Source organism: Oncorhynchus keta, chromosome 12 (assembly GCF_023373465.1).
Source record: "Oncorhynchus keta strain PuntledgeMale-10-30-2019 chromosome 12, Oket_V2, whole genome shotgun sequence".
Lineage (NCBI taxonomy): Eukaryota > Metazoa > Chordata > Actinopteri > Salmoniformes > Salmonidae > Oncorhynchus > Oncorhynchus keta.
The window spans coordinates 48,192,348-48,213,536 of NC_068432.1; the positions used below are offsets into that span (position 1 = coordinate 48,192,348).

The 21,189-nt window shown below is 42.3% G+C and overlaps 1 protein-coding gene across 1 annotated transcript; it reads right to left on the bottom strand.

The window, feature by feature from the left end:
- Nucleotides 1–1,411: 1,411 nt before the first annotated feature.
- cplx4a (complexin 4a) lies at nucleotides 1,412–18,097 on the bottom strand. The gene is made up of 3 exons (XM_035761636.2): nucleotides 17,643–18,097; nucleotides 9,353–9,440; nucleotides 1,412–3,105 (listed from the first exon to the last, which is right to left on the bottom strand). The coding sequence occupies exons 1-3, from the start codon at nucleotides 17,801–17,803 to the stop codon at nucleotides 2,878–2,880; spliced, it is 477 nt and encodes a 158-aa protein (XP_035617529.1). The 5' UTR covers nucleotides 17,804–18,097; the 3' UTR covers nucleotides 1,412–2,877.
- Nucleotides 18,098–21,189: the final 3,092 nt, after the last annotated feature.

Genomic DNA, 21,189 nt, shown 5'->3' on the forward strand with positions numbered 1-21,189 from the left:
CTGAAATTGTTTCCCATTCCTCCTTGCAAAACAGCTCGAGCTCAGTGAGGTTGGATGGAGAGCATTTGTGAACAGCAGTTTTCAGTTCTTTCCACAGATTCTCGATTGGATTCAGGTCTGGACTTTGACTTGGCCATTCTAACACCTGGATATGTTTATTTTTTAACCATTCCATTGTAGATTTTGCTTTATGTTTTGGATCATTGGAAGACAAATCTCCGTCCCAGTCTCAGGTCTTTTGCAGACTCCATCAGGTTTTCTTCCAGAATGGTCCTGTATTTGGCTCCATCCATCTTCCCATCAATTTTAACCATCTTCCCTGTCCCTGCTAAAGAAAAGCAGGCCCAAACCATGATGCTGCCACCACCATGTTTGACAGTGGGGATGGTGTGTTCAGGGTGATGAGCTGTGTTGCTTTTACGCCAAACATAACATTTTGCATTGTTGCCAAAAAGTTGAATTTTGGTTTCATCTGACCAGAGCACCTTCTTCCACATGTTTGGTGTGTCTCCCAGGTGGCTTGTGGCAAACTTTAAACAACACTTTTTATGGATATCTTTAAGAAATGTCTTTCTTCTTGCCACTCTTCCATAAAGGCCAGATTTGTGCAATATACGACTGATTGTTGTCCTATGGACAGAGTCTCCCACCTAGCTGTAGATCTCTGCAGTTCATCCAGAGTGATCATGGGCCTCTTGGCTGCATCTCTGATCAGTCTTCTCCTTGTATGAGCTGAAAGTTTAGAGGGACGGCCAGGTCTTGGTAGATTTGCAGTGGTCTGATACACCTTCCATTTCAATATTATCGCTTGCACAGTGCTCCTTGGGATGTTTAAAGCTTGGGAAATCTTTTTGTATCCAAATCCGGCTTTACACTTCTTCACAACAGTATCTCGGACCTGCCTGGTGTGTTCCTTGTTCTTCATGATGCTCTCTGCGCTTTTAACGGACCTCTGAGACTATCACAGTGCAGGTGCATTTATACGGAGACTTGATTACACACAGGTGGATTGTATTTATCATCATTAGTCATTTAGGTCAACATTGGATCATTCAGAGATCCTCACTGAACTTCTGGAGAGAGTTTGCTGCACTGAAAGTAAAGGGGCTGAATAATTTAGCACGCCCAATTTTTCAGTTTTTGATTTGTTAAAAAAGTTTGAAATATCCAATAAATGTCGTTCCACTTCCTGATTGTGTCCCACTTGTTGTTGATTCTTCACAAAAAAATACAGTTTTATATCTTTATGTTTGAAGCCTGAAATGTTGAAAAAGGTCGCAAAGTTCAAGGGGGCCGAATACTTTCGCAAGGCACTGTATCACCCTTGAGGAATATATGTATTTGTAAATAGAAGGCTTTGGATCTGTGAACAGCTATAAGAGAAATAATGTCAAATAGTCAGCCATTTTATACAAGTCAGTCGTTTTATTTGTCATTGGCTTCTGCATGAACATGTATAATTCTAACAGCACAACATAACTTTACATTTAATATACATATATTTTAGAGTAATCCAATATCCTTAACATTAGTACTCCAGTGTGTCAGTCAATGTTAATGTACAGTTTGTTTAATTATGGAATAAAGACTATATATTTTTATTTAAATGATGGATTGTGCAAAACTGCAAGTATTTATCTCTTACAGGCGTGTTTTATGCTTGTTGTTTTGGATAAACATGTGATTGTCAAAGATTTACTATTGTGTGTGTGGAGGAGGATATGCAACAGAATGCATTTTGCAATATTGTCAGTTGCAAAAAGTGTAAAAGAAGTGCCATCATTTCCTAATTAACAGATGAAACATGGAGAATAACACACATTGGGGAGAAACAATCTAAAACAGCATTCATTCACACACATACAAAAAAATACGTACTTTTACAAGTTAAACAAACAGCAAATTACAGGGAGACTTCAAAACATAAACCGATTCACACAAGAAGTTGTTTGGGAAATTAACTTCCATTTCAGCGAAAGACCTGCTACCATTGGATGTCGCCAAGCAGATTTCACAGATTTGATCATTGATAGGGGGAGATAGAGGACTCTCTTAGACCTGGGTTCAAATAGTATCTGTTTTCTTTCAGCTGAGCTTGATTGAGCTTACCTGGCGCAATTATGGAGCCAATGGAATGGTAAAAGTGCAAACCAACTCGGCCCGTCCATCTGGCACTCCCCAGACAGGCTCAATCAAAACACACAAAGGAGACTTTAAAACAGGGGTACTCAAGTACTAGTTGAGAAGGTCCGGTCAAACAAATGTTCTATGTGGCTAAGGTCCAGATGGATAATGTCATTTATCGGCATAGTAACAAACCCTACCTCACAACCCAATTGGACCCCAAACTGTTCACACCCCTCTTGTTGGCGGAGAGAAAATGTTGCAGTTTTAAAGCTAATTTCCTGCAGTTCTACACATTTTACATGGGACAGAGAATTGTGTTGCTGTTTCAAAGCTAATTTCCTGCAATTCTACACGTCTGATGTGTGTTTAAATGATACCAGGGGTCGAAGCCCGATCGAGTTCCATTTTTTTAACAATAAATAGATGTGGTCCACCAGTTGAGTATAGGAGCTTTAAAATAGATACTTATTGTAAACCCAGGTCTGCTCGGTGGAGAGTGGAGACCGTTATAGGATCGGTTTGTTTACAGTCGGTCCTAAATCACTCCCTTTCCCTCCCCCTTGTTCCCTTACACCTCTATGTTAGCATGTCTAATGGTCTTAATAAGTATAGGCAGTGTTGTGGTACAGCTTCCACCATATTTTTCCACCTTCAGATCTGCAAACATTGAAGGGTTAGGGCCAAGGGATCGAATCGGGCTAGAATTGGGACCGGCTGTTCATGAAGTGAAATCTTCCATTTTATTTTATTTTACATGACAGAGCATTTCTCCTCTGCCTTGGCTTTCATCTCCGTCACGGTGGCCGAGGCCTTCTCCTTGAGCTGGTCCATGTCCATGTTCTGGAGGTTCTGGATGCCACCCAAGATGGAGTCCTTGTCCTCCTCCTCCGTGGCATCCTCGTCCACCATCTTGAGCAGCTCCTCGGGTACGTCCACGTCGTCTCCAGCCATGGCCAGCATGTTATCGTCCTGCTCGCTCTGGAGAGAGTAGAGACCGATACAGACATTATATTTATTTTATAGCTTGTAATATTATTATTAGGTCAGGACATCAGCTAGTAAGACAGACAGAGATGATGTTCTCGTCCTGCTCGCTCTGTTAGAGAAACAATAGAGATGTTACAATAGCTAGCATCGTTAGTTACTGCTCGCTGCCCTTCTCCCACTAAAAGACCAATGCAGACATTAGATTTGCAAGTGAGACAGACAGACAGCCTGAACCTACTACTCGGCCCTTAAAGGGAGAGACCGATACAGATATAAACAACCTCCTACAGGGGCAAGAAAAAAGTATGTGAACCCTTTGGAATTACCTGGACTCCTGCATAAATTTGTCATAAAATTGTATCTGATCTTCATCTCAGTCACAACAATAGACAAACACAGTCTGCTTAAACTAATAACACACAAACAATGATATGTTTTCATGTCTTTATTGAACACACCGTGTAAACATTCACAGTGCAGGGTGGGAAAAGTATGTGAACCACTGGATTTAATAACTTCCTTTGGAAGCAATAACCTCAACCAAACGTTTTCTGTAGCTGCGGATCAGACCTGCACAACGGTCAGGAGGAATTTTGGACCATTCCTCTTTACAAAACTGTTTCAGTTTAGCAATGTTCTTGTGATGTCTGGTGTGAACTGCTCTCTTGAGGTCATGCCACAGCATCTCAATCGGGTTGAGGTCAGGACACAGCATCTCAATTGGGTTGAGGTCAGGACACTCTAGAAGGTGTATTTTCTTCTCTTGGAGCCATTCTGTTGTTGATTTACTTGTGTGTTTTGGGTCGTTGTCCTGTTGCATCACCCAACTTCTGTTGACCTATAGTTAGCGGACAGATAGCCTTACATTCTCCAGCAAAATGTCTTGATAAACATGGGAATTCATTTTTCCACCAATGATAGCAAGCTGTCCAGTCCCTGAGGCAGCAAAGCAGCCCCAAACCATGATGCTCCCTCCACTATACTTTACAGTTGGGATGAGGTTTTGATGTCGGTGTGCTGTGTCTTTTTTTCTCCACACATAGTGTTCATTCCAAATAATCTGTCAACATAATATTTTGCCAGTAGAGCTGTGGAACATCCAGGTGCTCTTTTGCAATCTTCAGACGTGCAGAAATGGGTTTTTTTGGACAGCAGTGGCTTCTTCTGTGATGTCCTCCCATGAACACCGTTCTTGTTTAGTGTTTTATGTATCGTAGACTCATCAACAGAGATGTTAGCGTGTTTAGTGTTTTATGTATCGTAGACTCGTCAACAGAGATGTTAGCGTGTTTAGTGTTTTACGTATCGTAGACTCATCAACAGAGATGTTAGCGTGTTTAGTGTTTTATGTATCGTAGACTCATCAACAGAGATGTTAGCGTGTTTAGTGTTTTACGTATCGTAGACTCATCAACAGAGATGTTAGCATGTTTAGTGTTTTATGTATCGTAGACTCGTCAACAGAGATGTTAGCATGTTTAGTGTTTTATGTATCGTAGACTCATCAACAGAGATGTTAGCATGTTTAATGTTTTACGTATCGTAGACTCGTCAACAGAGATGTTAGCATGTTTAGTGTTTTACTCATCAACAGAGATCGTGTTTAGACTCATCAACAGAGATGTTAGCGTGTTTAGTGTTTTATGTATCGTAGACTCATCAACAGAGATGTTAGCATGTTTAATGTTTTACGTATCGTAGACTCGTCAACAGAGATGTTAGCATGTTTAATGTTTTATGTATCGTAGACTCGTCAACAGAGATGTTAGCATGTTTAATGTTTTATGTATCGTAGACTCGTCAACAGAGATGTTAGCATGTTTAATGTTTTACGTATCGTAGACTCGTCAACAGAGATGTTAGCATGTTTAATGTTTTACGTATCGTAGACTCGTCAACAGAGATGTTAGCATGTTTAATGTTTTATGTATCGTAGACTCATCAACAGAGATGTTAGCATGTTTAATGTTTTACGTATCGTAGACTCGTCAACAGAGATGTTAGCGTGTTTAGTGTTTTATGTATCGTAGACTCATCAACAGAGATGTTAGCGTGTTTCGTGTTTTACGTATCGTAGACTCGTCAACAGAGATGTTAGCATGTTTAATGTTTTACGTATCGTAGACTCGTCAACAGAGATGTTAGCATGTTTAATGTTTTCCGTATCGTAGACTCGTCAACAGAGATGTTAGCATGTTTAATGTTTTACGTATTGTAGACTCGTCAACAGAGATGTTAGCGTGTTTAGTGTTTTACGTATCGTAGACTCGTCAACAGAGATGTTAGCATGTTCCAGAGATTTCTGTAAGTCTTTATAGCTGACACTCTAGGATTCTTCTTAACCTCATTGAGCATTCTGCGCTGTGCGCTTGCAGTCATCTTTGCAGGACGGCCAGTCCTAGAGAGAGGAGCAACACTGCTGAACTCTCTCCATGTATAGACTATTTGTTTTACAGTGGACTGATGAACATCAAGGCTTTTAGAGATACTTTTGTGACCTTTTCCAGCTTCATGCAAGTCAACAATTCTTAATCAGGTCTTCTGAGATCTCTTTTGTTCGAGGCATGGTTCACATCAGGCAATGCTTCTTGTGAATAGCAAACTCAAATTTGTGAGTGTTTTTTTATAGGTCAAGGCAGCTCTAACCAATATCTCCAATCTCGTCTCATTGATTGGACTCCAGGTTAGCTGACTCCCGTCTCCAGTTAGCTTTTGGAGAAGTCAGCCTAGGGGTTCACATACTTTTTCCAACCTACACTGTGAATGTCTAAACGATATATTCAATATAGACAAGAAAAATATAATAATTTGTGTGTTATTAGTTTAAACACACTGTGTTAGTCTAGTGTTGTGACTTAGATGATCAGATGAAATTTGATGACCAATTTATGCAGAAATCCAGGTAATTCAAAAGGGTTCACATACTTGTTCTTGCCATTGTACTCGTGTGTTCATGTAGAGGCCAACACAGGCGTCAGATTAACTAGTGAGACAGACAGCCTACTGCAGCTATACTCCTGCCTCATGCTGGATCTGTAGAAACAAGACATCAACAACACAGCGTCCGCGTGTGAGACAGAGATATCTTCTACAGTTCCACTCTGGTCTCTGTAGACCAGACATCAGATTAGCTAGTGTGATAGAAAGATACCATACTACAGCTAGACCAACACAGACAATCAACCAATAAATCAGTCTACATTTACATTTAGGTCATTTAGCAGACGATCTTATCCAGAGCGACTTACAAATTGGTGCATTCACCTTATGACATCCAGTAGAACAGTCAGACAATCAACTAAATAAAGGGGGGAGTCTATCAATGAAATCAATACAAATAAATCAAATTCATTCATAACTGATGTTTTTATGTCAGCAGTTGTCACAAAGTGCTTTGCAGTACATTGGATTAGCTACCGAGACAGACAGACAACCTCTATCATCCTGTCTCGCTCTGTAGAGACAGATGTTAGATTAGCTAGTAAAACATGGAGAGACATCAAATAAATGAGACGAATACAACAAGTGTAGACTTCACTGTGAAATGTTTACTTACGACCCCTTTCCCAACAATGCAGAGTTAAAAAGTAGGAACATTTACAAATAGATGTCATTTATTTGTATTTTTTATAAATAGTAACACGATAAAATAACAATGACGAGGGTATATAAAGGCTATAAAGTACCGGTACTGAGTCAGTGTACTGAGGTATGAGGGTGTTGGGGTGATTGATTGAGGTAATTTGTACATGTAGGTTTGGTTAGGTGATTGATTGAGGTAATATGTAGATATAAGTAGGGGGTGAGGTATGAGGCTGTTGGGGTGATTGATTGAGGTAATTTGTACATGTAGGTTTGGTTAGGTGATTGATTGAGGTAATATGTAGATATAAGTAGGGGGTGAGGTATGAGGCTGTTGGGGTGATTGATTGAGGTAATATGTAGATATAAGTAGGGGGTGAAAAGCAGAATGTCCGGGTAGCCATTTGATTAACTGTTCAGCAGTCTTTTAACTTTGGGGTAGAAGCTGTTCAGGAGCTTTCAGGTCCCAGGTATGGCGCTCCGGTACCGCTTGCTGTGTGGCAGCAGAGAGTACAGACAGTGGGGGGAGTCTTTGATCATTTTTAGGGTGTTCCTCTGACACAACCTGGTATCCTGCAAAACTACACACAACCACACGCAAGGCACGGGATGAGCCTCGTTTTAATACCTCACTGGTGAAAACAAATGGTCACTTAGGGATCCTTAGTTTGAGCACACTTAATGCAATAAAGAGGAAGAAGGAACAGATTGACTGAAGAAACTGCAGCAACCTCAAACCTACATTCTAGAACCGGTTGAAACCTCCATTCTAGAACCTATTGGAACCTACGTTCTAAACTAAAGGAAGGCTGATCTGAAACCTGCGTTAGCCTTTCCGTTGTAAACCATGACGACGGCCAGGTGTGAGGATTCTAAAGATGTCCGCCACAGTCTTACACAAGAGACTAATTCCATTAGTTAAACATGCCAGATTTTGCAGTTACTATATACAATCACATTATTCCACCATTCATTGTGTTCATCAGTTGTGATGACTGTCTTGTACAATGCCTTTAATCAAATTTAAAATAATCTTTATGTTGGGTTGTCTGTTATGGTGAAACTAAACTTGCTGGACTCAATAGTCGTTGTATAGGTTGTATAGCCTTTGTCATGAACATTTCTATTTAAACTAACACGCAAACAAAACAACTGAATCAGTACCTATTCATGATATATGAATATGTTGTCTAATGTTTTGAAGTGTCGTTCCACATATAGAAATGAAAATAACTAACAAGAAGATTGAATATTGACCTGAATGACTTGTGAGAGGCATTCTGCAAAAAGCAAACACAGAAGCCATTTACGTTCACCTCAGTCAGGATGATTTATTTTCAATACTTAAATAATATTAATATATATTCTGCTTTTTTGATACTGTAAGCACAGTTTTATACATGGTAGTGGTAATATAGCTATACAAATCAAATTGTTAGAACATTGAAATATCGCCATTTCTTTCAGTAATGACATGTATAAAATCAGAAATCCAACTGTACCTTATTTTCGCTCGTCATAACAACTGGTTAAAAAATATCTTCCTTATCAAGCAGCTTTCAATAGATCCAAACAGATTCAGTAGATTATTCCACAGAATCTAACCTAGATGTGGTCGTTGTGGCTGTCAACGTCGCTCAACCAACACTGTCTTCACTCCCCAGAGCCACATTAACACCTAGCAGAGCAGATGGCTTCTGGTCTTGTTTTAAGCCGCACGGCACAATATAGGACATTCACGTCAAGTCTCCAGGCCTTTTATGGAACATCTTGCCTTCACCGTAATCTGCTGGCAGTTAGCCACCTCCACCTCCCGCTGTACGGCCTAAGGTAAACTGCCCATGTACTAGGCCAAGGGATAAAACCAGCGTCTAGCCTGTAAACATCAACCACTGCACGTCAGGCTCAACCATTGAGGTGTTCACCACAGCGCTAGAGGCGTCAATACAGACACCCTGGTTCGAATCCAGGCTGTGTCACAACCGGCCGTGTTTGCGAGTCCCATAGGGCGGCACACAATTGGCCCAGTGTCGTCCGGGGTTGGCCGTCATTGTAAATAAGAATTTGTTCTTAACTGACTTTCCTAGTTAAATACATGTTAAATGTAAAATTACATAACCTCAATGTTCCATCCAAAGGTCTCTGCATCTGAGCAATGAACGTGTTTGCTATTTTAACATTTGCTCTACAGTATGTAAACATAAAACAGTGCAGAATTCAGGAAGCAAAGTAAAGTTGAAATCATCTACTCTAGAGAGTGACTAGTGACAGGGGGCTGAAAAGATTGTCATTCAGGAGAAATGTGTTCTCACAGGGGGCTGAACAGGTTGTAATTCAGGAGGAATGGGTTGTCACAGGGGGCTGAACAGGTTGTAATTCAGGAGGAATGGGTTGTCACAGGGGGCTGAACAGGTTGTAATTCAGGAGGAATGGGTTGTCACAGGGGGCTGAACAGGTTGTAATTCAGGAGGAATGGGTTGTCACAGGGGGCTGAACAGGTTGTAATTCAGGAGGAATGGGTTGTCACAGGGGGCTGAACAGGTTGTAATTCAGGAGGAATGGGTTGTCACAGGGGGCTGAACAGGTTGTAATTCAGGAGGAATGGGTTGTCACAGGGGGCTGAACAGGTTGTAATTCAGGAGGAATGGGTTGTCACCTTTGGGAGTCTGTACTTGTCTCGTAGGCACACCCGCAGAGTTGCCCTCTCAGCTTTCTTGTGTAAGAAGTCGGCATCTCTCTCCATCCTGAACAACAGAGAAAATAAATGATTGATTCATTGATTGATTAATTAATTTATATATAGTGTGACCACATAATGGATAACTTTATATGCATGCATACCGTATACTTGTTTCATTTGTATTCATACAACAATAACGGCATGAGTATGATCTTGTTTCAACCAAAGGGACAGTCAATATACCATACTAATGCAACACATGATACTGTGAAGCTAAGAGGATGCAGCTCTTACGGAGGTTGACCTTAACGACATGCTACATGTCTCATGGGTAAACCATCAGATGGGTTTAGGTAAAGAGGTAAGGAGGTTCACACTACATATTCTCACTGTTCAGTCATATGATTCTTCTGGAATTTGACAAGAGAACATGGAGGATGTCTGGGCTGGCTGCTATAATAAATAGTTACTATTTATGTCTTTATCATCTAATGTGCTGCTTGCTTTCCTCCTATTTGGAAACATCAAAGGCTGTAAAGTCTATGGCTCCAATGATAGTAATTGATTAAACCAACGTTTCAACTGCTTTCCACCTGTGTCATTATTATGGCTTTACACAACCCGTAGCATGTCATCACAACCCATAGCATGTCATCACAACCCGTAACATGTCATCACAACCTGTAGCATGTCATCACAACCTGTAGCATGTCATCACAACCCGTAGCATGTCATCACAACCCGTAGCATGTCATCACAACCCGTATCATGTCATCACAACCCGTAGCATGTTCTCACAACCCGTAGCATTTTCTCACAACCCGTAGCATTTTCTCACAACCCGTAGCATGACATCACAACCCGTAGCTGGTCATGACATGTCATCACAACCCGTAGCATGTCATCACAACCCATGTAACATGTCATCACAACCCGTAGCATGTCACACAACCCGTAGCATTCTCTCACAACCCATAGCATGTCATCACAACCCGTAGCATGACATCACAACCCATAGTCTGTGATCATGACAACCTGTAGCATTCTCTCACAACCCGTAGCATGTCATAACAACCCGTAGCATGTCATCGCAACCCGTAGCATGTCATCAACACGTAGCATTCTCTCACAACCCGTAGCATGTCCTCACAACCCGTAGCATGTCACACAACCCATAGTCTGTGATACAACCCGCAGCATGTCACACAACCTGTAGCATTCTCTCACAACCCGTAGCATGTCATCACAACCCGCAGCATGTCACACAACCTGTAGCATGTCATTCACAACCCATAGCTTGTCATTACAACCCGTAGCATGTCATCACAACCCGTGGCATGTCAACACAACCCGTAGCATGTCATCACAACCCATAGCATATCATCACAACCTGTAGCATGTCATTCACAACCCATAGCTTGTCATTACAACCCGTAGCATGTCATCACAACCCGTAGCATGTCATCACAACCCGTAGCATGTCATCACAACCCATAGCATATCATCACAGCACGTAGCATGTCATCACAACCCATAGCATGTCAACACAACCTGTAGCATGTCATACAACCCGTAGCATGTCACACAACCCATAGCATGTCATCACAACCCATAGCCTGTGATACAACCCGCAGCATGTCATCCAACCCGCAGCATGTCTTCCAACCCGTAGCATGTCAACACAACCCGTAGCCTGTGATACAACCCGCAGCATGTCATCACAACCCATAGCACGTCATCACAACCCATAGCATGTCATCACAACCCATAGCATGTCATCACAACCCGTAGCATTTTCTCACAACCCGTAGCATTTTCTCACAACCCGTAGCATGACATCACAACCCGTAGCTGGTCATGACAACCCGTAGCATTCTCTCACAACCCGTAGCATGTCATCGCAACCCGTAGCATGTCATCAACACGTAGCATTCTCTCACAACCCGTAGCATGTCATCGCAACCCGTAGCATTCTCTCACAACCCGTAGCATGTCCTCACAACCCGTAGCATGTCACACAACCCATAGTCTGTGATACAACCCGCAGCATGTCACACAACCTGTAGCATTCTCTCACAACCCGTAGCATGTCATAACAACCCGTAGCATGTCATCGCAACCCGTAGCATGTCATCAACACGTAGCATTCTCTCACAACCCGTAGCATTCCTCACAACCCGTAGCATGTCACACAACCCATAGTCTGTGATACAACCCGTAGCATGTCTCACAACCCGTAGCATTCCTCACAACCCGTAGCATGTCATCACAACCCATAGTCTGCATGTCATACAACCCATAGCATGTCACACAACCTGTAGCATGTCATCACAACCCGTGGCATGTCATCACAACCCGTAGCATGTCATCACAACCTGCATATCATCACAACCTGTCATTCACAACCCATAGCTTGTCATTACAACCCGTAGCATGTCATCACAACCCGTGGCATGTCATCACAACCTGTAGCATGTCAACACAACCCATAGCATGTCATAGCATGTCATCACAACCCATAGCATGTCAACACAACCTGCAGCATGTCATCCAACCCGCAGCATGTAACACAACCCGTAGCATGTCATCACAACCCGTAGCCTGATGCATGTCACAACCCGCAGCATGTCATCACAACCCGTAGCCTGTGATAGCAGCATGTCATCACAACCCATAGCACGTCATCACAACCCATAGCATGTCATCACAACCCATAGCATGTCAATAGGCAGATTATACAACGCATGGTCAACTCATTAGTGTATTGACTTTAGGATAATCATTATGAGAATCCTTGGCTGCGATCCAAGTGGCTCCCTATTCTCTATATAATTTACTACCCTAGCGGTTATAGCCCTATTTTCTCTATAATGCACGAGCCTGGCGGTTAGAGCCCTATTCTCTATATAATGCACTAGGTGGTTAGAGCCCAATTCTCTATATAAAATGCACTAGCCTAGCGGTTATAACCCTATTCTCTATATTATGCACTAACCTAGCGGTTAGAGCCCTATTCTCCATATAATGCACTAGCCTAGTGGTTAGAGCCCTATTTTCTAATGCACTAGCCTAGCGGTTAGAGCCCTATTCTCTCTATAATGCACTAGCCTAGTGGTTAGAGCCCTATTCTCTAATGCACTAGCCTAGCGGTTAGAGCCCTATTCTCTATATAATGTACTAGCCTAGTGGTTAGAGCCCTATTCTCTATATAATGCACTAGCCTAGCGGTTAGAGCCCTATTCTCTAATGCACTACTAGCCTAGTGGTTAGAGCCCTATTATCTAATGCATTAGCCTCGTGGTTATAGCCCTATTCTCTATATAATGCACTAGCCTAGCGGTTATAACCCTATTCTCTATATAATGCACTAGCCTAGCGGTTATAGCCCTATTCTCTATATAATACACTAGCCTAGCGGTTAGAGCCCTATTCTCTATCTAATGCACTAGCCTAGCGGTTATAGCCCTATTCTCTATATAATGCACTAGCCTAGCGGTTATAGCCCTGTTCTCTAATGCACTAGCCTAGCGGTTAGAGCCCTATTCTCTATATAATGCACTAGCCTAGTGGTTAGAGCCCTATTCTCTATATAATGCACTAGCCTAGCAGTTATAGCCCTATTCTCTAATGCACTAGCCTAGTGGTTAGAGCCAGATTCTGTTCTATGTATAATGCATTTAGCCTAGCGCTAAATGACTTAAATGTAAATGCCCTATTCTCTAATGCACTAGCCTAGCAGTTAGAGCCCTATTCTCTATATAACGCACTAGGCTAGTGGTTAGAGCCCTATTCTCTATATAATGCACTAGCCTAGCGGTTAGAGCCCTATTCTCTATATAATGCACTAGCCTAGCGGTTATAGCCCTATTCTCTAATGCACTAGCCTAGTGGTTAGAGCCCTATTCTCTATATAATGCACTAGCCTAGTGGTTAGAGCCCTATTCTCTATATAATGCACTAGCCTAGTGGTTAGAGCGTTGGGCTGATAACCATAAGAATGCTGTTTTGAATACTCGAGCAGACAAGGTGGCCCTTTCTCACCCTGAATAATAACACATTTCACTGCACTTATCGGGTGTATGTGACAATACAACATATTATTTAATTTGGCCAGAGCCCTATGGGATTCCCTAGGGCCCTGTTTAAAAGTACTGCACACTAAAGTGAATAATGTGCCATTTGTAACACAACAAATCTCTTGGCCATTTTCAAATACAATTTTATTGGTCACATACACGTGTTTAGCAGATGTTATTGCGGTTGTAGCGAAAATGCTTGTGTTTCTAGCTCCAACAGTGCAGTAATATCTAACAAATAATATCTAACAATTTCACAACATATACTCAATACACACAAATCTAAAGTAAAGGAAATAAATATTTGGACGAGTAATGTCAGAGTGGCATAGACTAAGAATATAGAATGTAATAGAATACAGTATGTGCACTGCCATTCAAAAGTTTGGGGTCACTTAGAAATGTCCTTGTTTATGGCCATTAAAATAACATCAATTTGATCAGAAATACAGTGTAGACATTGTTAATGTTGTAAATTACTATTGTAGCTGGAAACTGCAGATTTTTTAATGGAATATCTACATAGATGTACAGAGGTCCATTATCAGCAACCATCACTCCTGTTCCAATGACACGTTGTGTTAGCTAACCCAAGTTTATCATTTTAAAAGGCATTAGAAAAGAATTTTGCAATTATGTTAGCATAGCTGAAATCTGTTGTGCTAATTAAATAACCAATAAAACAGGCCTTCTTGTGGGTTCGATTACCAACAGTGAAGAGGCGACTCCGGGATGCTGGCCTTCTAGGCAGAGCTCCTCTGTCCAGTGTTTGTGTTCTTTTGCCCATCTTAATATTTTATTTTTATTGGCCAGTCTGAGATATGGCTTTTTCTTTGCAACTCTGCCTAGAAGGCCAGCATCACAGTCACCTCTTCATTGTTGATGTTGAGACGGTGTTTTCTGGGTACTATTTAATGATGCTGCCAGTTGAGGACGTGTGAGGCGTCTGTTTCTCAAACTAGACATTCTGATGTACTTGTCCTCTTGCTCAGTTGTGCACTGGGGCCTCTCACTCCTCTTTCTATTCTGGTTAGGGCCAGTTTGCGCTGTACTGTGAGGGAGTAGTATACAGCATTGTACGAGATCTTCAGTTTATTGGCAATTTCTCGCATGGAATAGAAGAAAGTATTTTGTTTCTGGCCATTTTGATCACGTAATTGAACCTACAAATGCTCATGCTCCAGATACTCAACTAGTCTAAAGAAGGCCAGTTTATTTGCTCTTAATCAGGACAACAGTTTTTAGCTGTGCTAACATATTTGCAAAAGGGTTTTCTAATGATCAATCAGCCTTTTAAAATTATAAACTTGGATTAGCTAACACAACGTGCCATTGGAACGCAGGAGTGATGGTTGCTGATAATGGGCCTCTGTACGTCTATGTAGATATTCCATTTAAAAAAATCAGCAGTTTCCAGCGACAACAGTCATTTACAACATTAATTATTTCTACACTGTATTTCTGATCACTTTGATGTTATTTTAATGGACAAAAAAATAGCTTTTCTTTAAAATACAAGGACATTTATAAGTGACCCCAAACTTTTGAATGGTGTTGTTCATATGAGATGAGTAATGCAAAATATGGAAACATAATTAAAGTGACTAGTGTTCCATTATTAAAGTGGTCAGTGATTTCAAGTCTATGTATATAGGGCAGCATGTATATATACCAACCTCATTGGTCACTGTGGAGAGGGAACTGTTTCCCCTAGCCAATTAAACGTGAGGATTATTAGTTGGCCAGATTGAGGGCTTGGGCCAGATTGAGGATTAGGACAAATTACCCAACACAGAAACAGTACACTGATTGTACAAAACATTACCATGACATAGACTGAACAAGTGAATCCAGGTGAAAGCTATGAATCCTTATTGATGTCACTTGCTAAATCCACTTCAAATCAGTGTAGAAGAAGCACTAAAATAAGGATTTTTAAGCCTTGAGACAATTGAGACATGGATTATGTATGTGTGCCATTCAGAAGGTGAATGGGCAAGACAAAATATTTAAGTGCCTTTGAACGGGGTAGGGTAGTAGGTGCCATGCGCACCAGTTTGAGTGTGCCAAGAACTGCAACGCTGCTGGGTTTTTCACGCTCAACATTTTCCTATGTGTATCAAGAATGACCCACCAAAGGACATCCAGCCAACTTCACACAACTTTAGGAAGCATTGGAGTCAACATGGGCCAATATCCCTGTGGAACGCGTTGGACGCGTTGGACACCTTGTAGTTTCCCAATGAATTGAGGCTTTTCTGAGGGCAAAAGGGGGTCAACTCAATATTAGCAAGGTGTTCCTAATGTTTTGTACACTCACTGTATAACACTAACTCCTGCTCTGCTCTGAGAGTCACAGGCCGAAGACACCCAACACAAAATGAGGAATACAAGATGGTTATACACGTTGTTATAATGCATTATAACGACAGGCTTTAAGTAAAAGTGCTTTAACATTTAGCATCAGATCTGTGTGCAGCCATTTTCCACCAGACGACAACAGAATTGTTCACTAAATCATGGGAGGAAGGGCTAATCTGGTTACATAATCTGGTTACATAATCTGGTTTGGCTGAAGCGTCCATCAGAAGATTATATTTCTGTAAAACATCAACATGTCAAATTAAATCAAGTATTATTATTGGTCACATACACATGGTTAGCAGATGTTATTGCGAGTGTAGCGAAATGCTTGTAACATGTAAGGCTATGCTATATTTTGTTGCAATATAGAAAATTATTACACACAAATAATGTAACCTTTATGGTCTCATTTGTTGATTGCTTAAATAAATGTAAAAAAAACTTCATTTTATTGAATGTTTAAACATACAATCTACCCGCAGCGAAGCAGGTCAACATTGACATTCGGTCATCTAAAAGACTCCCATCCAGAGAGACCCACAGGAGCAACTTGGGTCAAGTGCCCAGCTCAAGGGCACGTCAAAAGATCTCCCACCAAGTCAAAACGGGGACCCGAACCAGCGACCTAGCAGCCACCAGCCCAAGATCCTAACAGCCAGGCCATCAACCATCCAAGACCCCCCTCCCTCACCCCAAAAAAACTCTCCCTCTGTTGTCGCCAGTTCCAAATCCCAACCCTCAGTTTCCCTCAGCCCATCCCACCTATCTCTGCTGACCACACTCTTTGTATTTCTACACAACATACAGTATCTTTCAACTATGCTGTGATGTAACATACAATTTGAATCTAATTTAATAGAATCCAGAGATTGCGAGTTAATGTTTTGGACAGTCACTGAACATGCCCTACTCGGCAGCAGCCACATCATTTTACATAATAAAACAAAATGGCTGCCATGGCAGTGAACCCACAGTTATGGGCTCTTCCTCCTGTTTGTCAACTAGTACCTGTCTGAAATTGTGGATATGGATGAATAAACTGGACAGAGTGTTGAAATGATTCGAGATAGACATAGGCAGTAAGATTACTTTTGATCTGTGATTTTTCACTTCACCATCAAAGCTCCTCCTACAACGTCGCAGTTCAATTAAATCACCATGGGTGAAATTCAGCAGCCATTTTAAAATCCTCCTGGAGTCTTAATAGTTCAGGCTCGAAATTAGACTGAACTGAATTCACTTTTCAAAATGTAAGACTATTTTACAGACTAATTTTACAAACCATTTTAGAGACTATTTTACAGACTATTTTACAGACCATTTTACAGACTATTTTAGAGACTATTTGACTTCATTTTAGCACTGATCCTTTTGAGTGTTATTCAAATTCAATGTCAGTAAGCCAGTCTGGCTTCAAAAAGCATTGTTGATATCACAGCAGAGGGTCAATGATCAGAGATTAATTGTGTAATGGTGGTTGTGGTTGTAAAAATGGCAGTTTGACTTAAGGTGTCTGCTCTGACCTTGAGTGAGAAAACCATCAAGAAAATAAATAGTGCAAAAAGAAACAAATTGTAATCTGTAACGTCAGGATTAAATGTTGATAAATTTAAATTATGAATTTAACAACATTTCAAATTAACAAAACATTTGCAAGGTGATTTCCTGCAGAATTGCTGCATGGTGCTTGTCAAGGTCAGATAGAATAGGGGTGGTGGAGCCGACACTCTGTAGAGTTAGCCAGCCATGTTGTCTCATAGCCATTCATGATCCAACAACACCAAAACAAAATGGAGGTAACTCGGCAGTCAGGGCAGGTTACTTACTTCTCCTCCACCAACTGTTTTTGGTACTCCTCATACTCCTCGCGTGTCATCCCTGCTGCCTTGGCCGGGTCTGCAGGGGCCGCCTCCGCTTCCTCCTCTCCTCCACCCATAGGATTCAAACCAGCCAGTGGGTTAGGCATCATGGTCTTGATTAGGAACATATTGATCCCCTATGGAGTTCTGCTGTACTAGGATATATAGATATTATATTATTGTAAATAGGACTAGTTGCTTCCCTGGCTTCTACCGTTGGGTTGGGATTGCTAGCGGTTGGTTAGGTCCAATGGGATCCTGTATATTCTGTCTAGCTAACCTGTCCTGCTGCCTGGGTGTGTAATGAAGGATGCACTGACGGCTAGGGAACAGACAGCAACAACAAAAAATACGGTCAGCCGTAATCTGGATTAAACCTCACTACAGCCCCACGATGCTAAGAGGCAGATGGCCTGCTTTTCTGACTCTATTTTTAACACACAACTTTAAGGATTGATATTGATAAATGGGACAGGTTCAATCAATGACAGAATTGGTGTATAGCACAATGCAAAAGGTCACAGTCAAATTTTGGGGATTTCAAGATCCCAAGACATTCTTGTTCCCCTGTCACATTAGTTGTTGCATCCGCCCGCCCACTGCTAGTTAATCACATTACTGAACAAGGTTTGGCCCCTCCCATCTGCCAGAGATATCTGTTTATATCCTGGATGAGTTGGGAGGAGGGGGAGCTGAGGGCTGGAGGAGCTGAGGAGCTGAGGGTGGGGGGAGGAGGGGGAGCTGAGGGCTGGAAGAGCTGAGGGTGGGGGGGAGGAGGGGGAACTGAGGGCTGGAGGAGCTGAGGGTGGTGGTGGGGGGTTGTTGAGGGCTGGAGGAGCTGAGGGTGGTGGTGGGCGGGGTTGTTGAGGGCTGGAGGAACTGGGGGGCTGAGGGCTGGAGGAGCTGGAGTTGGGGGAGAGCTGAGGGGGGCTGAGGGAGCTGGGGGGGGGGCTGGAGGGCTGGGGGGAGGAGCTGGGGGAGGAGCTGGGGGGGAGGGGGGGCTGAGCTGGGGGGCTGGAGGAGCTGGGGGGGAGCTGAGCTGGGGGGCTGACTGAGGGCTGGAGCTGGGGGGAGAGCTGAGGGGGGGGGCTGGGGGCTAAGGGGAGGGAGGAGCTGGGGGGAGCTGAGGGGGGGGGGCTGGAGGAGCTGGGGGGCTGAGGGGGCTGGGAGCTGGGGGGGAGCTGAGGGAGGGGGACTGAGGGCTGGAGGAGCTGTGGGGGAACTGGGGGGCTGAGGGCTGGAGGAACTGGGGTGAGGGGGGGAACTGAGGGCTGGAGTTATATAAAGAAATCTTTATGTAACAGCATGAAGAATAACGCAACGTACATTTGTGTACACAGAGTGCAGAATGCAGGGTTGTATACTTTCATATTCTTATCATCAAACGCTGATGTTCTTCATAATTGGTATGAAAATACAGACAGACAAGCTGAATTTTATAACCATATCATTTGCCCTTTTCTATAGATACACTGTTGATTGCAGTTTGCTGTACTATACTGCGTTGTACTGTGCTACACTGTACTGTGCTACACTGTACTGTGCTGTACTGTGCTGTACTGTACTGCGTTGTACTGTACTGTACTGTGCTGTACTGTGGAGGGTGAAGGAGGCAGTTTCCTGTGAAAGAAGTGTCATTATCTCTTATTTATGACGAGTGACACTGCAACAATGCAGTCTGACAATAACAAATTAAGGTGTACATCTAACGTATACCCTATTCCATTTGAGGGAGGAGAGAAAGACAGCAAGAGAGAGAGAGAGGAAACTAATGGCAGAACGTACAGTACTTTCGGAAAGTTTTCAGACCTCTTGACTTTTTCCAAATTTTGCTACGTTACAGCCTTATTCTAAAATTGATTAAATAAATACAAATCCTCATCAATCTACACACAATGCCCCATAACGACAAAGCGAAAACATCTTTTGCAAATGTATTAAAATTGAAAAACAGAATTATCTTATTTACCTAATCATTCAGTCACTTTACTATGAGACTCTAAAATGAGCTCAGGTGTATCCTGTTTCCATTGACCATCCTTGAGATATTTCTAGAACTAACTTGATTGAATTCAATTGGACATGATTTGGAAAGGCACACAGTTGACAGTGCATGTCAGAGCAAAAACCAAGCCGTGAGGTCGAAGGAATTGTTCGTTGTGCTCCGAGACAGGATTGTGTCGAGGCACAGATCTGGGGAAGGGTACCAAAAAATGTCCACAGCATTGAATGTCCAAGAAAAGTGGCCTCCATCATTCATAAATGGAAGAAGTTTGGAGCCACCAAGACTCTTCCTAGAGCTGGCCGCCCGGCCAAACTGAGATATCGGGGAAGAAGGGCCTTGGTCAGAGAATTGAGCAAGAACCTGATTGTCACTTTGACAGAGTTCCAGAGTTCCTCTGTGGAGATGGAAGAAACTTCCAGAAGGACAACCATCTCTGCAGCACTTCACCAATCAGGCCTTCATGGTAGAGTGGCCATATGGAAACCACTCCTCAGTAAAAGCCCCGCTTGGAGTTTGCCAAAAGGCACCTAAAGGACTCTCCATGAGAAACAAGATTCTCTGGTCTGATGAAATCAAGATTGAACTCTTTGGAAAGCGTCACATCTGGAGGAAACCTGGCACCATCCCTTCGGTAAAGCATTGTGGTGGCAGCATCATGCTGTGGGGAGCTTTTTCAGTGACAGTCAGGCTAGTCAGGCTCGAGGGAAAGATAAACGGAGCAAAGTACAAAAAGATCCTTGATGAAAACCTTCTCCAGAGCGCTAAGGACCTCAGACTAGGGTGAAGGTTCACCTTCCAACAGGACAACGACCCTAAGCACACAGCCAAGACAACGCCAGAGTGAATTCGGGTGAATTCGAGTGAAGTCTCTGAATGTCCTTCAGTGGCCGAGCCAGAGCCCGGACTTGAACCCAATCAAACAACTCTGGAGAGACCTGAAAGTAGCTGTGCAGCGACTCTCCCCATTGTTATGGGATTTATATGTATAATGACTAATTTATGTATACATTTAACGTAGAAATATAACTAACCGAATACTACCCTGTCACTGTATGATTGTATGAATCATAACACTAAATCTAACGTGTGTAGTTTTAGTCAAGAATTAGAACAAGGACTTTCTGTTCCTTGTTAGAGACAAATGGAGCTATCATCAGACCGGCTGGAATACTGTGTTCCTTACAGGACATCCTGTCCCCACCCAGGGAGGGGAGAGACATTGGGCTTGTAGAAGATTGTTTAACAGGTGGCAGACAATGTGATAAGACTTGTGAACTATGTTGCTATTGTATCTGAGGAGGAGGGACATTTATGAAAAAATGTGAGGTATATAAACCAAATGTACATGGTATTATGACCAGAGCTCTCGAGAATAAACGCTATTGGCTAAGTTGACTGATCTCTGTCAGTTTTATTTAAATAAGAACCTTACAAATTCTTAGAAACAGACAGAATGTATTAATTGCATTGGTTTAATGAACACATAGGAACAAAATCCCTCTAACACCC